Raw genomic sequence first — 20,832 nt, forward strand, 5'->3', positions numbered from 1 at the left:
GGGTTTCCTCCCACAGTCCAAAGACATGCAGGTTAGGTGCATTGGCGATTCTAAATTGTCCCTAGTGTGTGCTTGGTGTGTGTGTTCGTCCTGTGGTGGGCTGGCGCCCTGCCGGAGGTTTGTTTCCTGCCTTGCGCCCTGTGCTCGTCAGCTCAAGCCAGTCCTCCACCTTGAGTCTTGTTGGCACAACAGAGCATTTTCCATCTGAGCGGAGTGCTGAGCAGACACACACACACACACACACACACCCTCACCACGCATGAAAATGCAGAAAGTTAAAGTCCACCAGAGTCTCTGAACTTTGAGCCTCTTGCTTTGTTATTGAAGTGCTCAGTGCCAACAGGCGCTAGCGGGTCGCTTGTCAGTGGCAGCTCAGTAATGCCCATTTCTTGTATTCCAGGTTCATCGCCAAGCCACTGGCCTTTGCACTGCGGATACAGGCGACCGGGCCGAGGAGGGTGCAACCCAATCCCATTCTTGAGAAAGTGTTTACATCAATCACCAAGGTGAGGCATTTGGAATGGGGGTCGCGGGTCACTTTGTGGGTGGTAACTTGAACCCTAAAGGGCTGGACTCTGTTCAAGCTAATTATTTGTTTTATTGCCCCCCTCCCTGTTGAACTTCAGAGATTGTAGCTGTACTTTTACCCCACTGCTTTCAAACTCTGCTGTTCACACAAACCTGTTTTTCATGCTTCAAGTCACGTGGCACAAGTGAAAAAGACAGGGTCTGCCTCAAAGTCGGATTTGGCAGCGGCACATCCCTTAATGGTATTAGGCAACCGAGGCACCGGACGGTCATCAACTGTGTGCACTAGAGTGCCACCCCACTTGTGGTTAATAACAAAAACAAAAATAGTCATGTGAAAAAGTAAGTGCACCCCTTGAAATGTATTTTCACATATGGTGCATTCAGACCCCTTACCCACTACCTAATTGTAACCCATTCGGTAGTTTGGAGCCTTCTTGGGTCTGATGCCACCCCTGGATTTGGGGGGATTTTCTGCCCTTCTTCTCTGCAGATCCTCTCAAGCTCTGTCAGGAGTTTGGACGGAGACCATTGGTGGACAGCTATTTTCAGGTCTCTCCAGAGATGTTCCACTGGGTCCAAGTCTGGTCTGTGGCTGGGCCATTCAGCGACAATCACGGAGTTGTTCCTCTGCTCCTCCTGTGTTGTCTTTGCTTTCTTTTAAGGGTCATTGAATGTTCAGCCCAATCTGATGTCCAGAGTGCTCTGCAGCAGGTTCTTGTTAAGGAGATCCTCTGTGCTTGGCTTCATTCTAGTGTCCCTGTCCCTGATGCTTCAGCACTGGAATGGTATTGTGTTGCTGACAAGCAGTGACTGGTGTCCTCCAGATTAGATTAGATTTAGATTATTTATTTATAAAGCACATTTAAAACAACAGAGGTGGTGCCAAAGTGCTGTACAAACAACCATTACAATAAACACAATGCAAGCAATCATACAGAAGTAGATTAATTAAACAACCAATTATAACATCTACCACAATCCCATTATACACAGTGAAGGGTGGAAGAAAACAAGCAGGTTTTAAGATGACTTTTAAAAACCTCGATAGACCTGATGTGAGTGGAAAGGAAGGTCATGCCAAAGCCTAGGAGCAACAACTGAGAAAGCTCGGTCTCGCATCGACTTTAGCCGAGATCTACAATCTACGAGGAGTAGTCATCCAGATGAGTGCAATGCTCTCTGTGCCACATAGGGGAGTAGGAGGTCACCGATGTATTTTGGAGCTTTAAAAACAAACAGTAAGATTTTTAAAATCGATGTGACATCTCACTGGTAGCCTGTAGAGAGAGGCAAAGACGGGGGGAGATCTGATCCTTTTTTCCAGACCCAATTAATAATCTCGCTGCAGCGTTTTGAACCAACTGAAGGTGCGACAGAGCAGATTTGGGCAGGAGTATCAGTGTTGAACGCGTCAACGTTTTTCTCAGTAAGTATATTTCTAATGAGGCTATTGAAATGAAATTTTCACCAGATGTCGGTAACAACCCAAGTAATCCACACATCCAAAGAAATCAGAACAAATAAGTCCATAAATGAAGTTACGTGTAATAAAGTGGAATGACACAGGGAATAAGTATTGAACACGCTTACTTAGTAGAAAACCCTTTGTTGGTAATGAGAGCTTCAAGACGCCTCCTGGATGGAAAAACGAGTTGCATGCATTGCTCAGGTGTGATTTCGGCCAATTCATCCACAGCAACTCTCTTCAAATCTTGAAGGTCACAGGGGTCTCTTCTATGAACTCTGATCTTCAGTTCTTTCCATATTTTTTCAATGTGATTCCAGTCGGGTGATTGACTCGGCCATTCTAGCAGTTTCTTTATTTTCTTTATTCGCTGAAACCAACTGAGAGTTTCCTTGGCTGTGTGTTTGTGGTCTTTGTCTTGCTGAAATGTCCCTCCTCGTTTCATCTTCAGCATCCTGGTAGATGGCAGCAGATTCTTATCAGGAATGTCCCGCTACATTTCTCCATTCATCCTTCCTTCAATTCTATGAAGTCTGCCAGTATTGTGTGGTGTTTTTGGGGGTGAGGTGCAGTGCCATTTCTCCTCCTTCAGACATGGTGTGTGTGCAATGACATCCACAGAGGTCAGTTTTGCTCTCCTCTCACCAGACTCTATTCTCTACTCAGTATTTCATTGGCTTGTCTAAATGTTGGGCAGCAAACATTCAATGAGCTTCAACGTGCTTTTTCTTCAGCGGTGGAGTCTTGTGCAGTGAGCGTGCGTAGAGGTCATGGCGGTGGAGTGCATCACTTACTGGACCTGCTAATTCCTGGTCCTTCTGAAGCTCTTGGCCAGTGGTCCAGGGCTCTTGGACGACTCTTCTGATTATTCTTTTGACTCCTCTGTCAGAAATCTTGCGAAGAGCACCTGGTCGTGGCCAGTTTATGATGAAATGATGTTCTGTCTACTTCCAGATTAACGGGGCTCACTGGAACATAGTTCAGTAATCCGTCTGTCACCAGTGTCATCAGTAAGGTTGTGAAGGTCTTGAGAGAGCTCTGCTTTTACCCATCATGAGATGCTTCTTGTGTGACACCTCAGGAATGAGAAACCTTTTTATAGGCCATCAGTTAGGACTAAACCAGCTGATATTCATTTACACCGACGGGGGGCTATCAGGATTGCTTTCTAAATACTGACAGGTGTTAGGGGGGTTTCTAGGCTTTCCAGGCCTTTTTGCATCTCCATGTGTTCAATACTTATTCCCAGTGTCATTCCACTTTATTACATATAACTTAGTTTATTGATTTATTTTTACTGAGAAAAACATTGATGCATTCAATACTGATTTTCCCCCGTTGTATAAAGACTTAACAATAATCTAGTCAAGATTAAATAGAGGCATGAATGACTGTTTCCAAGACCTCCTGTCAAAGAAAGGATTTTAGTTTAGAACTTTTAGATATTTGTTTTTCAAAATGTAGAGATGACTCGAAGATGATACCTCAGTTTCTGACATCATTATGAATCATTGCTACCAAGGAGTTTAACTGAGTGTCGATTTCAACTGCAGATGTGGTAGGATCAAAAATAAGGAACGCTGTTTTATTTTCATTCAGTTGTAAGAAATTTTGTGCCATCTAATATTTAATATCTTCAAAGCATTTCAGCAGCTTTTTTTTAATAGATGAAGTGATGTCAGGACTAACTTTGAGGTACAACTGCGTATCATCAGCATAACAATGAGACGTGACATCACACTTGTGAAAGATGGCCCTCAAATGAAAACACACAGAAAAAATATTTCTTCCCAGCTTTACTTACTCAATGCAACCAGAAAGATATCACAGCTACAGTTCAGAAAAATTATAAAAAATCCAAAACCAGACCTACTGAGATGAATAAAAGATCACCCCCCCCCCCCCATGTCAGTGTCATTTTGTTGACCCCCCTTTTGCTTTAATGACAGCCTTGAGTCTCTTGGGCTCCTTCTCTATCAGCTTTGCACATTTAGATTGAGCCCACTCAATATTTGCCCCCAACTCTTCCTTACAGTTTAACTGTTCAAGTTCGCTCAAATTAGATGGTGAGCGTTGGTGGTCTGCTATCTTCAGATCTTTCCACAGATTTTCAGTGTGATTTAGGTCTGGGCTCTGACTGGCCACACGAGGACATTCACGTTTTTGTCATTCAGCCACCGTCTGGTTAATTTTGCTGTGTGCTTCGGGTTGTTGTCGTGTTGAAAGGTGAACATTCTGCCCATCTTCAACTTTCTGGCAGAGGGTAGCAGGTTTTCCTCAAGAATTTGAAGGTATTTTGCCCCATCCATTTTTCCTTCTACCCTAACGAGAGCCCTGCGGCAGAGAAACACCCCCACAGCAGGATGCTGCCCCCTCCATGCTTTACTGTAGGTACGGTGTGTTGTGGATGGTGAGCTGTATTGGTGTAACGTTTGGTATTGAGGCCAAATAGTTTGATTTTGGTCTCATCTGACCATAAGACATTTTTCCACTTGGCATCAGAATCTTCAAGGTGCATTCTGGCAAAGCTCAAACGAACCTTAATGTGGCCTTTCTTGAGAAGTGGTGTTTTCCTTGTGACCATCCCTAACAAGCCACAATTGTGTAGCGCTTCTTGTGAAATTGTTGTCACATGCACACAATGACCACTCTTTGCCATCAAATCCTGTAACTCCTTCAAAGTGGCCATTGGCCTCTTGGTAGCCTCTCTTACCAGTTTCCTCCTTGCTCTTCAAGCCAGCTTGGATGGACGGCCGGCCTGATCCAGGGAGGGTCCTAGTAGTACCAAACACTCGCCACTTCTTTATGATGGACTTTACTGAGCTTGAGCTCCTTGTGATTGATAAAGCCTTTGAGATCTTTTGTCTCCATCTCCTGCCTTGTGTCTGCCCACAACTCTATCTCTGAGATCTTTTGAAAGTGTCTTGCCACCCATAGTCAGTTGTTTGCTGTCAGTTGCACTACCAAGCAAGGGAATGAATGCTCCAGGAACAGCTTCACTAATCACACGCATTACAACTGACCACAGCCAGTAACCAGGGTCTGCAATGGAAATGGTGGGCACTTACACCTGATTGAGTTTAGGAGGGGGGTGATCCGTTATTCATCTCAGTATGTCTTGTTTTTGATGTTTTTAAAGTTCTTCTGAACTGCAGCTGTGATATCTTTCATTTGGATGTTATAGATTGCATTGAGTAAGTAAAGCTGCAAAAAATATTAGTTTGTGTGTTTTCATTTAAGGCTGTAAAGCAGAATAATGGGAATATTTCAAAGATTCATTTCTATACCCACTATAGCTCTTGGCTCTCTTCCTGAATTAACACCACAGATGTCATTCCAGGTCTGAATGTCACTTTTGAGATCACATCAGCATCTGCTCCATAATGCCTCTGTGATCTTCCTCACACTATGCTTGTGCAGTCTTCCTGTCTGCCCTGCTTTACACAGCTCACCTTGGGTCAATGTACCACACTTTAGCCTACTTCCAAGAGCCGGAAGTGCCGCCTATGTCTGCACTCCCAGCCCGATGGAGAAACGATGGTGGAGCTGCAAAGGTAGCCATTTCAAAGTTCTCTTCCTCTCTGTACTGATGCTGCAGATAGCTTTCCAGATCCCTCATCTCAGCCTCTGGACTCTGCAGCATCTCCTCTGAAGAAAAGAAAGTCCATGTGAGGTCTCTTCCGTGCTTTTCTATGTCCAGCTGTAGGTCTTCATCCCACTTCTGACACCAGTGTGGCAGCAACCAGCACTGATTTCCAGTTGATTCTCACTCATTTCATTTCCCTTTTTAGGTAGCTCAGGACCCCTCGCTGTTACATCACAAATAAGAATTGTAAGCTTGCCATTTTTGTAGTCCCTGAAGCTGCCCAATTGAATGTTGAAGCACCAGCTTATTCTATTGGTGACGCATTCCTGAGGATGATTCAGTTTGTCAGTGTTGTCACAATATAATCAAATAATTCATATACCTCACACTAGGAATTTAAAATTATTTATTAAACAGAGGGGACACGAGCACAATAACATAGTGAAAATGTATAATTAAAATAAGAAAATGAGTCAACTTTGCTATTCTGTTTAGATGCATGTAGTCTTACCATGCTGAGCAAATGTCGTGACTTTACTTACGGGATTTTCTGTGTAGCATGCGCACTTAACTGAGAGTCATAGGATTGTTTCAGAAGTAGACTAGAGTCATGTGACCCGTTCTCAGATTTGATTCAGTTTGCAACAAAATAAGTGACTGGTGTAAGAGCTGCAATCAAGGACAGCTATAGGGGGATAACACTACTCTCGGTGCCGGGTAAGGTCCTTGCTAGGGTCGTCCTCAACAGGATCACTTGCTCACGTACCAGCGACCGGAACAGTCTGGTTTTACGCCTAAGAAGTCTACCATCGACCACATCCTGGTACTGAGGGTTCTCATGGAGCGCGAACCCGAATATCCAGAGAGTTTCTTTGCAGCCTTTGTCGATTTTCGTAAATTCGACTCAGTTGATCTATCTGCCCTGTAGGACATCCAGAGGGTTCGTGGGATCCCCTTGAGGTTACTGGATATCATGGCTGGCCTGTACACTGGTACTGTGAGTGCTGTGCATAGTGGAGGCAGAACCTCTGCGTTTTTCCCCCAGTTGATTCTGGAGTTTGTCAGGGGCTCTGTTCAGTGTTTGTATGGACTGGGTGTTGGGCAAGGTCCTGGGGTCCAGTGGCTGTTGGTGAAGAGAGATTCACTGATCTTGACTTTGCTGATGATGCTGTGATCTTCGTGGAGTCACTGGAGGCTCTGACCGGAGCTCTCGAGAGACTGAGCGAGGGGTCTGAGGGTCTGGACTGGTGAGTGAACTGATAAAAAACAAAAGCCAGGCCTTTAATGACCTCTTGGGCACGGCCATCAGCAGTGTGTCGACCTCGTCAAGAGGTTTACTTACCTCAGCAGTGACATTCATGTCTCTGGTAACTCTTTCTATGAAGTCAGTAGACGGATTGGGAGACCATGAGGGGGCCATGAGGTCGGTGGAAAAGGGGTGTGTGGCACCCCTGATATCTCTGTAAAAGGAAGAAGGTCCAAGTCTTTAGAAACCTGGTGCTTCCTGTCTTGCTATATGGTTGCGAGACATGGACGCTATCCAGTGACCTGAGATGAAGACTGGACTCCTTTGTTACTGTGTCTCTCCGGAAAATCCTTGGGTACCATTGGTTTGACTTTGTGTTGCTCGTGGAGTCCCGAATGAGGCACATGACCTGCATTGTGAGGAAGCGTCTGTTACGGTACTACGGCCATGTGGCGCGTTTCCCAGAGGGTGATCCAGCTTGTAAGATCCTCATTGTTGGGGACCCAAGTGGCTGGACCAGACCAAGGGGTCACCCACGTAACACCTGGCTGCAGCAGATAGAGGGTCATTTCCGGAGGGTGGGACTGGACCACGTGTTTGCCAGGGGGGTTGCCAACCGGGATCCTGAGCTGTTTTGTCGTGTGGTGGGTGCGGCAACACACTGTGCCAGTGCATGCTCCCCAACTTGTCTTGTAAGACCCATTTGCTAGTTACTGTATTAGTGCATAGTCTATGGGAGGTTCCTATAACCCCCATACGTTGAATTGAATTGGTTTATTCTAACTATTTATACGTTATACTCCTTTAGTGACCCGCCTTGCCGTGTGTAAGGTGTGGAGGGCACACAGTTTTAAACCGTGCCATACGTGCCCAGTAACATGAAAGACAATGTGCTCTATTGAATCGTGTAGTGCCATATGTTTAAAGTATACTGAAGAAGAAGTAAATCATCTTTTAGTACAGAAACAACTAAAGTTTGAGGAGAAAAGCCAGGTTTCTACGTGTGTAGCAACCTTTTTCTTTATTCCTGTGTAGACTATTTGCTTTAAATTCTCACAAAATGAAACGAACTTTTGGACTGGGAGATTTCTTTCGGCACACATTTTACCCGTGCTTGATCCTGCCTTATGCACTGTAGCTAAAGCTGCTATCAGTTGAATTCCGCCTGTGAGCCGTAACAAATGTGCACGAAGGTCCCAGTTAACAATGTAAAGCTGAAAATGCATAACCCATAGAAATTAGAATAATAGTTTCGTGTGACTGCAGTTTAATTTGTTCAGCGTACAAAGGGTCATTGTATTGTGCACAAAACTAACATGTTTTATTCTAGGCATCGTCCATGGTGGTGTGTTGCTACTGTATAGTACTTGTAATGCGAACAAGACAGGTAATGATGATAGAATCAGAAGTGGACGAGAATTGTGAATGAGCCTGGCGGGACGTGCACATGCATCTTAAACATCTACCTGTAAAATGAAAAATGCTGATGACATCCCACTCTGCTGAATCCACTCATTCGCGTGAATCCCATCACTGTTAGCTAATGAGAATTTATTGCATTGAACGAGACGCATTATACGATTAAATACAATTTCATCAGCTGTGTCTTCCTGTGGTGTGATAGAGGTCCATAGCAGTGCAAGTGGTGCACTTGTGGGGTTTGGTGTCTGCAGGGTGTTCACTGTGGATTGTTGGATTGGGTAAGCTGTTCCACATCGGCTCACTGACGATTGCACTTAAGAAGTCGCCTCGAAAGGAATATACAGTGGTGCTTGAAAATTAGTGAACATGTCAGAATGTTCCAGATTCCTTCATAAAGGAGACCTAAGGACATCGTCAGATTTATATCCTTGTCCTAAAAGTAGGTGAAGAGAACATAATTGAAGAAACGAGACAAAAAGGTGACACCAATGACATTAATGAAGCTCCAGCATAACTGGAAACTGAATTAATGTTGTTACTTACACTTGTGCTAGCAACACTACTTCATGTCAATATGGCTGCTATGAAAATGGCCGATTCTTCTTTTTCTTTTGGATGCTCCTGTTAGGGGTCACCACAGCGGATCATCTTCTTCCATATCTTTCTGTCTTCTCCATCTTGCTCTGTTACACCCATCACCTGCATGTCCTCTCTCACCACATCCATAAACGTTCTCTTAGGCCTTCCTCTGTTCCTCTTCCCTGTCAGCTCTATCCTTAGCACCCTTCTCTCATTATACTAATCATCTCTCCTCTGCACATGTCCAAACCAACACAATCTTGCCTCTCTGACTTTGTCTCCCAACTGTCCAACCTGAGCTGACCCTCTAATGTCCTCATTTCTAATCCTGTCCATCCTCGTCCAATTTAAATCTTAACATCTTTAACTCTGTCACCTCCAGCTCTGTCTCCTGTTTTTTGGACAGTGACACCGTCATCCGCTCGTATAACATAGCTGGTCTCGTAGTGAGATGAAACCATGGGATGTCACCTATAAGTAATAACAGCTCAGCAACAACTCAAAAACCAAAGATCACATTTTCTGGAGATGTTCATTACATTATAAGCTAGCTTTAGTAAAAAACTGAACAATTTTATATAGGTTTTTTTGCTGTTCGATTTTTAATATTATAATCATTCATAATGTGGTAATTTTTCATTTTGAGGATAGCCGATGATACGCAGCTCTATGCGAGACTGGATTTGACTTCTCTTACACCTCCATCAACTCTTTCCTCTTGCTTGGATGAGATTGAGGCCTGGATGTCCAAGAACTTCCTCAAGCTGAACATCACCAAAACTGAAGCTCTTTTAATTGGTACCCCCCCATCAACTTTGTTCCTCTGTAAATTGTATTTCCTTTTCTGACAGTACCATTACCCTCTCCCTTTCTGTTACATATCTGGGTGTCAAGTTTGACTCCCATCTATCATTTGATACACATGTCCATCGCCTCTGTAAAATTGCATTCCTTCATCTCCAAAACACAGCCAAACTCCATCCCAACCTCTCTATCTGTGATGCTGAAAAGCTGGTTCATGCCTTTGTTTCATCCAGACTGGACTATTGTAATGCACTCCCCAGCAAGAGTCTTCAAAAGCTCCAACAAATCCAAAATAGAGCTGCAAGAATCCTGATGAGAGTGTGGAAATATGAACATATCTCACCAATCCTTCAGTCACTTCATTGGCTCCCTATCCATCTCCGTATCGAATACAAACTCTGTGTGCTCACTCATCAGTGTATCCATGGAAATGCTCCACAATATCTTAAGGAACTTCTTAGATTACAATCCACTACTTGCAAATACCCACCGCCTTCACCCCCTGTGACCAAACTTCATACAATGGGTGACCGAGCCTTTGCAGTGGCTGCTCCATGGCTCTGGAATGGCCTACCAGAGAACCGGAGGACACAGCAGACTGTGGGCTGTTGTAAAAACAGTTGAAGACTTTTCTATTTAGGAAAGCTTATTAACAAGAACGCTATAATTATTGTTGTTTTATCTCTGTGTTCATCTTGCTTTGCCTTTGTTTAAACTTTTTATGTAGCACTTTGAGATTTACTGCTAATGTAAAGTGCCCTATAAAATAAAATGCATTATTATTATTATTATAGCATAGTGCTGGGCGATATGACCAAAATTCTATATCACAGTATATTTCTAAATTATCCCGGTTTCACGGTATTCAACGGTATTTTTTTTCCCATGCGTGACTGGATGTTAACCACATTTTCCATTGCAATTACTGCAGTAGACTGGCTAAGAATAACCAATTCCACTGTCATGAGAACTGAACATTGTATAAAAAGACATTTTAATGTGCACACAAGTATTAATACAGGTTTGCATGGCTCCATAAAGTGATAGTTTTCAAAGGGGTGGCACTAATGAAGAGAAGGAATCACATTGCATGACAGCTGCAGTCAAAATATAGAACCTTTTTATTGAACAAATTTTGCAAACAACTTAAACTATAATTTTGATAACATATTTTCAACCATCCAAACAGGCATTTAGACTTAGTAAAATATCCAGAGGTGCTTCTCAAAAGTTGTATTGCACTGAACATGTCTTAGAAAAGCAATAAATAGTAAATATTTTTTGTAAACCAACTACACGTTCTATTCATGATAATAATCTCTGTCCACTGACACGTTAGCTGTATGGATTGTAATGCCGTTGGTTATCTCGATCCACCGCTTGCTTTTTTTTGTCATATCTAGTACCTCTAGCAAACGCATCTACAAGTGATGTCTGACTGGAGTGTCCTCTAGCTGTTTCAGTTTTACCTGAGGACATGAAGGGTGCCAATCTTACTTCCATACATTCAGGGTACTCCACAGCATGTTTGCGACTAAGATGGTGCCGCAAATTGCTCGTGTTGCCGTCTCCGGGGACAACTTTAGCTTGACAGTGTTTGCAGTAAATATTTGTTTTGCCCACATCCGATCTTTTAAAAGCAAACTATCTCCAGACAACAGACACGGCTCCTTTTTTTGGCAAAAGTTCTTCTGTGTTATCACGTTCAGCTTTATCTTCTGCTACAGCTTCAGTTTCAAAAAATTCTCTGTAAATTTTTCACCGCTCAATACCTCCACTACCGCATGTACTCCATTGCACAAGGGTTGTCTGGGTTCCGCGCGGAATCACTCGAAATAAGTAGCCAAGGATTTTTTTTTTCTATTTTTCTCATGTACTTTGATCCTTTTTAAACTTTTTCCAAGTATTCACCGCCAACATCAATGCACTTTTGGGCTCTTCTGACCCACGCCGCAAAACACATGCGAAAGGCTGTCTTTGGGAGGTTGTCCAGCTGTTCTTTGACAGCTGCAATCAGTTCCTCTCGAGTTACGAAGTTGTGGCCTCGCAGGGGTTCTGTCACCTTCGGGAAGAGCCAAAAGTCACATGGTGCAAGATCAGTCGAATAGGGTGGCGGGTTCAAAACGTTGACACCACTGTCTTCAATGAAATGCTTCGTCGCATTAGCCGTGTGGGCTGGCACATTGTCATGATGCAAAAAGTGCCTTCGCAAGTTCTTGGACCGGCCTCTAGCCATCGCAGAAAAAACGTCAGGCAGGCACTGAGTGGTGTACCACTCAGAGGTCACAGTTATCCCCTCCATCAGCAGAATTGACGCGACAATGCCATCGATGTTGAAAAAGATGACAAACATGGTGCGCTCCACTGAGCGGATTAAACCATCAGAAAAGTCGTAAAAAATCATCACTCCAAAGTCACTCACGCACGGAGTCGGGAGCTTCGCCGCCAGTGCCGGCTGCGCGCTCTCAGTTCGTTTGCTTTTCATGTTTATTCTGAAGGAAGAGAAGGAGCAAAACATCTGAACAAAAACATGCAACCACTTGAATAATCCCTCTACACAGCAGAACAGGTTTCGACAGGCTGACACTCGACAAACGATAAAATTCCGCGTGGAACCCAGACAACCCTTGTATCTGTTTAGCGGTGCAGCAGTGAAAAAGGTCCCCCCTTAAACAGTTTCCCGCTGTGCCACGTTCCGAACGTTGTTTAGGCTATTTAAACCGGTATTGAGGTATAAGAAAAATCCATATCATAAGAAAAATAAAAAATGGTTTTCGGTATGAACTGGTATACCGCCCTGCACTATTATAGCATAGTATTTACACAAGATATAGAGTTGGAAAACAATATGGCAACCATTTCTGTGCAAGGGAGATATAGCCAGTCAAAGCCATAACCCTTACGCCCCCCAATAAATTCAAACTCTGTTAGCTTAAATCTCCCTTAATTTTGATCTAAGATGCATGAAATTTCAGTTCCATGGGTTACTCATGTGACTACATTTTGTTAAAATCTATCTATCTAGCTATCTATCTATCTATCTAAATGTAGTTTTCATCAGGTGGCAGCCCAGAAAAGTGTCGAAGTCAACGCTGTTGTCCTGTCAAGTGACAGGAGTTTATTTGGGGACGTTCCGTGTAAGGACAGCCTCACCCAATGTGGAGTTAACTGATAGGATTTCAACTCCCAGCAGCTAGAAGGAGTCCGCAGGGGGACCGATGGGCTTCCTCCTGTTGGCCAGTGGTCAGTAGGATTGTGGGATCAGAGCAGAGCCGCTGTGGTCTTTTAACACACAATATCTGAGTGTGCATTTGTCACGAAAAATGAAGGTGCTACCATTCCAAGCTCCAAGAAATGGAAATATGGTGTGGGTTTTGTTTGCAGATTGCGTTTCTATGTACAGTGCAATTCATCTTCTTAAAATACGCCTTGGAAGAAGAACAAGACAGGAACCGTTGAAGTGCTGGGGCACCCTTAGGAACAATCTCCTATCTATACACCCATTTTCCAACCCGCTGAATCCGAACACAGGATCACGGGGGTCTGCTGGAGCCAATCCCAGCCAACACAGGGCACAAGGCAGGAACCAATCCCGGGCAGGGTGCCAACCCACCGCAGGACACACCCACACAACAAGCACACACTAGGGCCAATTTAGAATCGCCAATCCACCTAACCGGCATGTCTTTGGACTGTGGGAGGAAACCGGAACGCCCGGAGGAAACCCACGCAGACACGGGGAGAACATGCAAACTCCACGCAGGTTGGACCCGGGAAGCGAACCCAGGTCCCCAGGTCTCTCAACTGCGAGGCAGCAGCGCTACCCACTGCGCCACCGTGCCACCCACAATCTCCTATGAGTGGAAAATTGCAAAAATAAAAAGCAAAAAGAACCCGTATAAAACACAAAAAGCCTTTTCAGACATGATTCTTGCTCATGAGGTGGACTGCCAAGGATGGCCATTATTCTGGCAGGAAGAGGCGGGTCCAGGCGGGCGGTGACCCGTAAGTGACAGCGGAGAAGGAGAGCTGTCAGTCTTTCTGTCTGCAGAAGGACGGAAAGAGAGAACTTTAGCACACAGTGCCAACCCCTGGTCCGGCGGAGAACAACTTAAACTGTCAACTAGGCACACGTGCATGACAACACATAAGTAAACGTATTCTCCATAGTTGATTTATTGCATATTCTGTAGTACCTCAGAGTAAAATTTATGGCATTGTGGTGTAAAGGTTAATTCTTTGGAACTCTTGAGGTTGTGGGTTCAGATCCCACCACTGATACTGTGTGACCCTGAGCAAGTCACTTCACCTGTTTGTGCTGCAATTAGAAAGACACATGAAATGGAACCAATTGTTTTGTAAATTGAATTTTATTGAATTAATTAAAATCACATAGCATTCCATACACATAACTCAAGTTTTACAAAAAGAAAAAAAGGTTCGAAACAAATCAACCTCCACCCCTGAGAAAGAGAGCTAGGCCAGCAGTGTAAGACTTTATGCTAGTAAAGACAAATGAATAGATACAATAATAAATGAATAAGGATAAATGGAGTTAAAGAGGGGAGAGAACCTGCTTCCTCAATTTAAATAGATAGATAGATAGATAGATAGATAGATAGATAGATAGATAGATAGATAGATAGATAGATAGATACTTTATTAATCCCAATGGGAAATTCACATTCTTCAGCAGCAGCATACTGATACAATAAATAATATTAAATTAAAGAATGATAATAATACAGGTGAAAAAAACAGACAATAACTATGTATAATGTTAAATATTAACGTTTACCCCCCCAATGCTTATTCTAATATGTTACTGATCACATCCTGCAAGGACTTGAAAAAGTTTTGAAGAGATCCTCTAAGTGCGAATTTGATTTTTTCCAATTTCAGATAATATTAAACATCAGTTACCCACAGACTTAATAGAGGAGAGTTAGGATTCTTCCAGTTGAGCAAAATAAGTCCACATGCCGATAGTGTAGTGAAGGCAATCACAGTTTGTTTGTCCTTCTCCACTTTAAGCCCCTCTGGAAGACCACCAAACACGGTTAGTGGATTAAGAGAGATTGTGACACCACAAGGCTGTCTGAAAGGCATTTAAAGATTTTGGCCCAAAATGATGTGAATTTGGTGCAGGCCCAAAACATGTGACCCAGTGAGGCCAGTGCTTGATTGCAGCGTTTCGCAAGTTGTATCTTACCCTGGAAACATTTTGGACAATTTTAAATGAGAGAGATGTGCTCGATATATAGTTGAATAATTGTATGCTTTGTGCATATGGAGCTCGAGTGGATTCTTTGCATTGCTGCCTTCCACTCCTTTTCTGATATGTTGAGTGAGAGATCCTTTTCAATTATAAATTTAAATGAGTAAAGGCTTCATCTGAAAATTAAATAATCTATATACAGTGCGTCCGTAAAGTCTTCACAGCGCATCACTTTGTCCACATTTTGTTATGTTACAGCCTTATTCCAGAATTGATTAAATTCATTTTTTTCCTCAGAATTTTACACACAACACCCCATAATGACAACGTGAAAAAAGTTTACTTGAGGTTTTTGCAAATTTATTAAAAATCAAAAAATTGAGAAAGCACATGTACATAAGTATTCACAGCCTTTGCCATGAAGCTCAGAATTGAGCTCAGGTGCATCCTGTTTCCCTGATCATCCTTGAGATGTTTCTGCAGCTTCATTGGAGTCCACCTGTGGTAAATTCAGTTGACTGGACATGATTTGGAAAGGCACACACCTGTCTATATAAGGTCCCACAGTTGACAGTTCATGTCAGAGCACAAACCAAGCATGAAGTCAAAGGAATTGTCTGTAGACCTCCGAGACAGGATTGTCTCGAGGCACAAATCTGGGGAAGGTAACAGAAAAATTTCTGCTGCTTTGAAGGTCCCAATGAGCACAGTGGCCTCCATCATCCGTAAGTGGAAGAAGTTCGAAACCACCAGGACTCTTCCTAGAGCTGACCGGCCATCTAAACTGAGCGATCGGGGGAGAAGGGCCTTAGTCAGGGAGGTGACCAAGAACCCTATGGTCACTCTGTCAGAGCTCCAGATGTCCTCTGTGGAGAGAGGAGAACCTTCCAGAAGGACATCCATGTCTGCAGCAATCCACCAATCAGGTCTGTATGGTAGAGTGGCCAGACGGAAGCCACTCCTTAGTAAAAGGCACATGGCAGCCCGCCTGGAGTTTGCCAAAAGGCTCCTGAAGGACTCTCAGACCATGAGAAGGAAAATTCTCTGGTCTGATGAGACAAAGATTGAACTCTTTGGTGTGAATGTCAGGCATCATGTTTGGAGGAAACCAGGCACTGCTCATCACCAGGCCAATACCATCCCTACAGTGAAGCATGGTGGTGGCAGCATCATGCTGTGGGACTGGGAGACTAGTCAGGATAAAGGGAAAGATGACTGCAGCAATGTACAGAGACATCCTGGATCTTGACCTCAGACTGGGGCCACGGTTCATCTTTCAGCAGGACAACGACCCTAAGCACACAGCCAAGATATCAAAGGAGTGGCTTCAGGACAACTCTGTGAATGTCCTTGAGTGGCCCAGCCAGAGCCCAGACTTGAATCCGATTGAACATCTCTTGAGAGATCTTAAAATGGCTGAGCACCGACGCTTCCCATCCAACCTGATGGAGCTTGAGAGGTGCTGCAAAGAGGAATGGGCGAAACTGGCCAAGGATAGGTGTGCCAAGCTTGTGGCATCATATTCAACAAGACTTGAGGCTGGAATTGCTGCCAAAGGGGCATCGACAAAGCATTGAGCAAAGGCTGTGAATACTTATGGACATGGGATTTCTCAGTTTTTTATTTTTAATAAATTTTCAAAAACCTCAAGTAAACTTTTTTCACGTTGTCATTATGGGGTGTTGTGTGTAGAATTCTGAGGAAAAAAATGAATTTAATCCATTTTGGAATAAGGCTGTAACATAACAAAATGTGGAAAAAGTGATGTACTTTGAATACTTTCCAGATGCACTGTATATATATGTATATGTATATGTTACATAGTTTACTGTCAAATAATGCAAAGAGTATGCGACACATGTTTGCCCTTATTTTGAGCTCATCAGGCGTACACACTCCACTGCACCCCTCACTAATGCTATGAATGTAATTACTCCAGGCTGTCAAATAAACGAACCACACGCCATGGTGCAACGTAAAGGGGTTTCGTCTCTGACGTCCGAGGTTCGATCCCCGCGAGGTGTGCAGTGGAGTGTGTACGCCTGATGAGCCCAAAATAAGGGCGAAACAGGTGTTGCGTACTCTTTGCATTATTTGACAGTAAACTATGTAACATTCTATGATCTGCTTCTCGCTACTGAGAGGGTGTGGTGGATGTTTGCCGACTTGCAGACCAACCACAAGTGTTACCTGGTAGGTAACCACCCATACAATCAGATCGTGATTCAGACTACAAATGCTATGAATATACAGTACTGTGCAAAAGTTTTAGGCAGGTGTGAAAAAATGCTGTAAACAAAGAATGCTTTCAGAAATATAAATAATGATTGTTTATTGTTATCAATTTACAAAATGCAAAGTGAGCGAACAAAAGACAAATCTAAATCAAATCAATATTTGGTGTTCCTACCTTTTGCCTTCAAACCAGCATCAATTCTTACAGGTCCACTTGCACAAAGTCAGGGATTTTGTAGGATTCTAGTCAGGTGTCTGATCAACCAGTTCTACCAGACAGGTGCTAATGATCATCAATGTCACACGCAGGTTGAAACACAGTCATTAACTGAAACAGAAACAGCTTCAAACTGGGTGAGGAACAGCCAAACTCTGCTACCAAGGTGAGGTTGTAGAAGACAGTTTCATGTCATGGCAAGATTGAGCACAGCAACAAGACACAAGGTAGTTCTACTGCATCAGCAAGGTCTCTCCCAGACAAAGATTTCAAAGCAGACTGGGGTTTCAAGATGTGCTGTTCAAGCTTTTTTGAAGAAGCACAAAGAAACGGGCAACACTGAGGATCGTAGACGCAGTGGTCGACCAAGGAAACTTAGTGCAGCAGAAGAAAGACACATCAAGCTTGTTACCCTTCGAAATCGGAAGATGTCCAGCAGTGCCATCAGCTCAGAACTGGCAGAAACCAGTGGGACCCAGGTACACCCATCTACTGTCCGGAGAAGTCTGGCCAGAAGTGGTCTTCATGGAAGAGCTGCCGCCAAAAAGCCATACCTCCGACATGGAAACAAGGCCAAGCGACTCAAGTATGCACGAAAACATAGGAACTGGGGGGCAGAAAAATGGCAGCAGGTTCTCTGGACTGATGAGTCAAAATCTGAAATATTTGGTTGTTTGGCAGTTTGTTCGTCGAAGGGCTAGAGAGCGGTACAATAATGAGTGTCTGCAGGCAACAGTGAAGCATGGTGGAGGTTCCTTGAACGTTTGGGGCTGCATTTCTGCAAATGGAGTTGGAGATTTGGTCAGGATTAATGGCATTAATTTTAATCGAGTTGCTCTTGAAGACTCCGACCCCTCAATTGTTTCTTTTTCCTTAATTAGCAGTCAAACAATAATGAGATACAAAATGTGCCAAAACAACTGATGTCCATTATACAATATCTGAAAATAAAGAAAGGTGAAGGTCTCAGGAATGCTGATCTGCTCTTAGAAAAGAGAAAATCCACAATTTCAGAAATGTCTGCTATTGCAGAATGAGAGCAGCAACAAGCCATGGAGTTAAAGAACGAGTTTAATTAATGACAAGAATCGGCACCTAATGAAGCAACTGGTTGGAGTGAAATTGGAGTCTGAGGCCCTGACTTTGTTGGTCTTCTGTTGGCTTCACATTTCATTTCCGTTTGGGTGCCATTTAAGGAAAGAGATGAAGCAATTCAGAGGAACGATGAAGAAATTCAGGGAAACATTTCTTAAGAACCAAGTCGATTTAAAATGAATTCAAAAAAAGTTAAATAGCAGCAAAAACTGGTCACTGTTTTAAGAAAAGGGTTAGAATGAAAACCTGCAGCCACTGCGGCCCTCCAGGACTGGAGTTGGGCACCCCTGTTTTAGAGGGTAGCTGTGGGGGGACACTCTCCTGTCGGAGCTGAACTAGATTAGATATAGTGGCAACGTTTGATGGTGGAGCGTACCTACCTTCTGTTGGCATTATTTTTGTTTTATTGATTTTTTAAAGTTTGTCGTTCTGTTTCACTACTGTGTGGGTAGAGCCACGGGGGACAGCTAGTTATTAATAATGATAATAAAAAAGGGTTTCAGCGTTGAGCCACAGATGACAGGACCACCGATTTACCACATTTTCACAAGCTACTTGAAATCCTTTAAGGTTGGGTTAAATAAAGATAACCACCAACTACACATTGCGTTACTGGGATTGACTGACCACCTTTCCCCCACCAGGTGGGGAAGCCATGCCATGCTGCTGAACAGAGGGTGGCACCTCCACCATTAAAGCACAGGTTGCTCCATAATCCTGAATCGATCGCCCCCCCCGCTCACCAGTACCCTCTTAATACTTCCAGCCTCTCTCCCCAAATGCCAGGGTTTGATGCCACTTGTCTGTCTTGTCTTACAGTAGTCATTGCTGCTCATCCCGACTTTTTTTTACCATCTCTGAGCTGTCGTCACTTTTTGCTTTCTCTCCACAGTACCCCGATGGCCAAAGACTGGAGGGGCTCTCCAAACAACTTGACTGGGAGGTGCGAAAAATCCAACGCTGGTTTCGGCAACGACGTAACCAGGACAAGCCCAGCACCCTCATGAAGTTCTGTGAGAGCATGTGGGTCTTTGCTCGCCGTGGGGTCCGGTCATCCAGCCCACTGCTTTAGTGGCAGATGCTTTTTAAGCTTTGTAAATCAAATTGGGAGTGAGGAGGGAAGGAGAAGGTGTTTGGTGGGGTGGAGGGGGGACTCCTTAATTTCTCCTGATTTCAGAAAGGGGATGGATGTTGGGGGGTACGCTATTGAAGGAGGGGCTGTTGTCTGACCAGTTGCTTCTTGTGCTGACCACCTTCTCTTTGCCCCTAGGTGGCGGTTTACATTTTATTTGTACATATTTTTATACGGGTTACAGTTCCTCTGGCAGGTGAGTTGCAGACACTTGTGTGACATGGTGACGGTCGGTTAGGACGGGGAGGGGGTTCTCTGGGGTCCATGGAAATAACACTGACCGGGGCATGACAAGGATTTCATGAAGTACAAATGGAGAGTGTGTGGTAAAGCGGGAAGGATAGAGAGCTTGGGACCATGAAGCAGAGGGGAGTGGGGCTTGGCAATGGGGGCACAGCTAGGAAGTTGGAGATGCAGAGGGTTTTGTGGAAGAAGCTCAGTGAATGGAATATCGTAGTGAGAAAAATGAGGAAAAACCTGTTAGACGTATGGCGAGGAAGTAGAGGGCAAGGGGTCTTGTATTTTATGTGATGCATAAAAAGAAATGGGCGGTGCTTGGATTAGCATTGTGGGTAGAAGGAACTCGGCATGTGGAGGGGACAGTAATGAGGGTGTAGGGCCTTTGAGGCATAGCAAGCAGGTGGAGGAGGAGGGTGGAGTTTACAATAGAAGAATATTGAGGTATGTGAGGAGCGGCGCGTGTTAGTAGTTTAGCAAGAACAGTGAGGGACAAAGGGTGTGTATTGCCTCTGAGGGCCTAATAAGAAAGAGGAATGTCGGGAGGTGCTTGGACTAGCGGGGACGGGGCTCAGCATGCCAGCTTGAGGATGAGTGGGGCTTTGAAGGATGTTGAGGGATATTGTGACTCTCATTAGAAACATTGTGGTAAGGTGAAGAGGGGCTTGTGTTATTAGTTTAACAAGAAAAATGAGGGATGAGGGGTGTGTATCACCTCTGAGGCCTAATAAGAAAGGAATGTCAAGAGGTGCTTGGGCTAGCAGTATAAGGGGAAGGAGCAGGGAAGGGGCTCAGCATCAGGAGTAGGAAGAAGAAGAAGCAACTAGGGGACTTTGAGGCATACTGAGGAAGATGGTGTGGCTCACATTAGAAAGATTTGTGATTTGCGGTCTGTTGGAATGACAAATGCAGTGCATAAGTCTCTGTTATGTGCCATTTGATATTGGGAAAGCAGTGTTAATGCTTATGGTACACCATCTGTTGGAATGACAAAATACTTTGTATATGTCTATGTTATGTGCCATTTGATATGGGATTTGTTAAAGCAATGTTAATGCTTGTGAT

General features: G+C 43.9%; 1 protein-coding gene across 1 annotated transcript in view; it reads left to right on the forward strand.

The window, feature by feature from the left end:
- cers5 (ceramide synthase 5) overlaps nucleotides 1–20,832 on the forward strand; it is a 122,739-nt gene that overhangs the window by 63,077 nt on the left and 38,830 nt on the right. Inside the window, exons 2-4 of the mRNA XM_028825858.2 lie at nucleotides 401–506; nucleotides 19,291–19,421; nucleotides 19,669–19,726. Coding sequence (XP_028681691.1) covers nucleotides 401–506; nucleotides 19,291–19,421; nucleotides 19,669–19,726 — 295 coding nt within the window. The remainder of the gene's footprint in view (nucleotides 1–400; nucleotides 507–19,290; nucleotides 19,422–19,668; nucleotides 19,727–20,832) is intronic.

Source organism: Erpetoichthys calabaricus, chromosome 3 (genome assembly GCF_900747795.2).
Source record: "Erpetoichthys calabaricus chromosome 3, fErpCal1.3, whole genome shotgun sequence".
In the NCBI taxonomy this organism is placed as follows: Eukaryota; Metazoa; Chordata; class Cladistia; order Polypteriformes; family Polypteridae; genus Erpetoichthys; species Erpetoichthys calabaricus.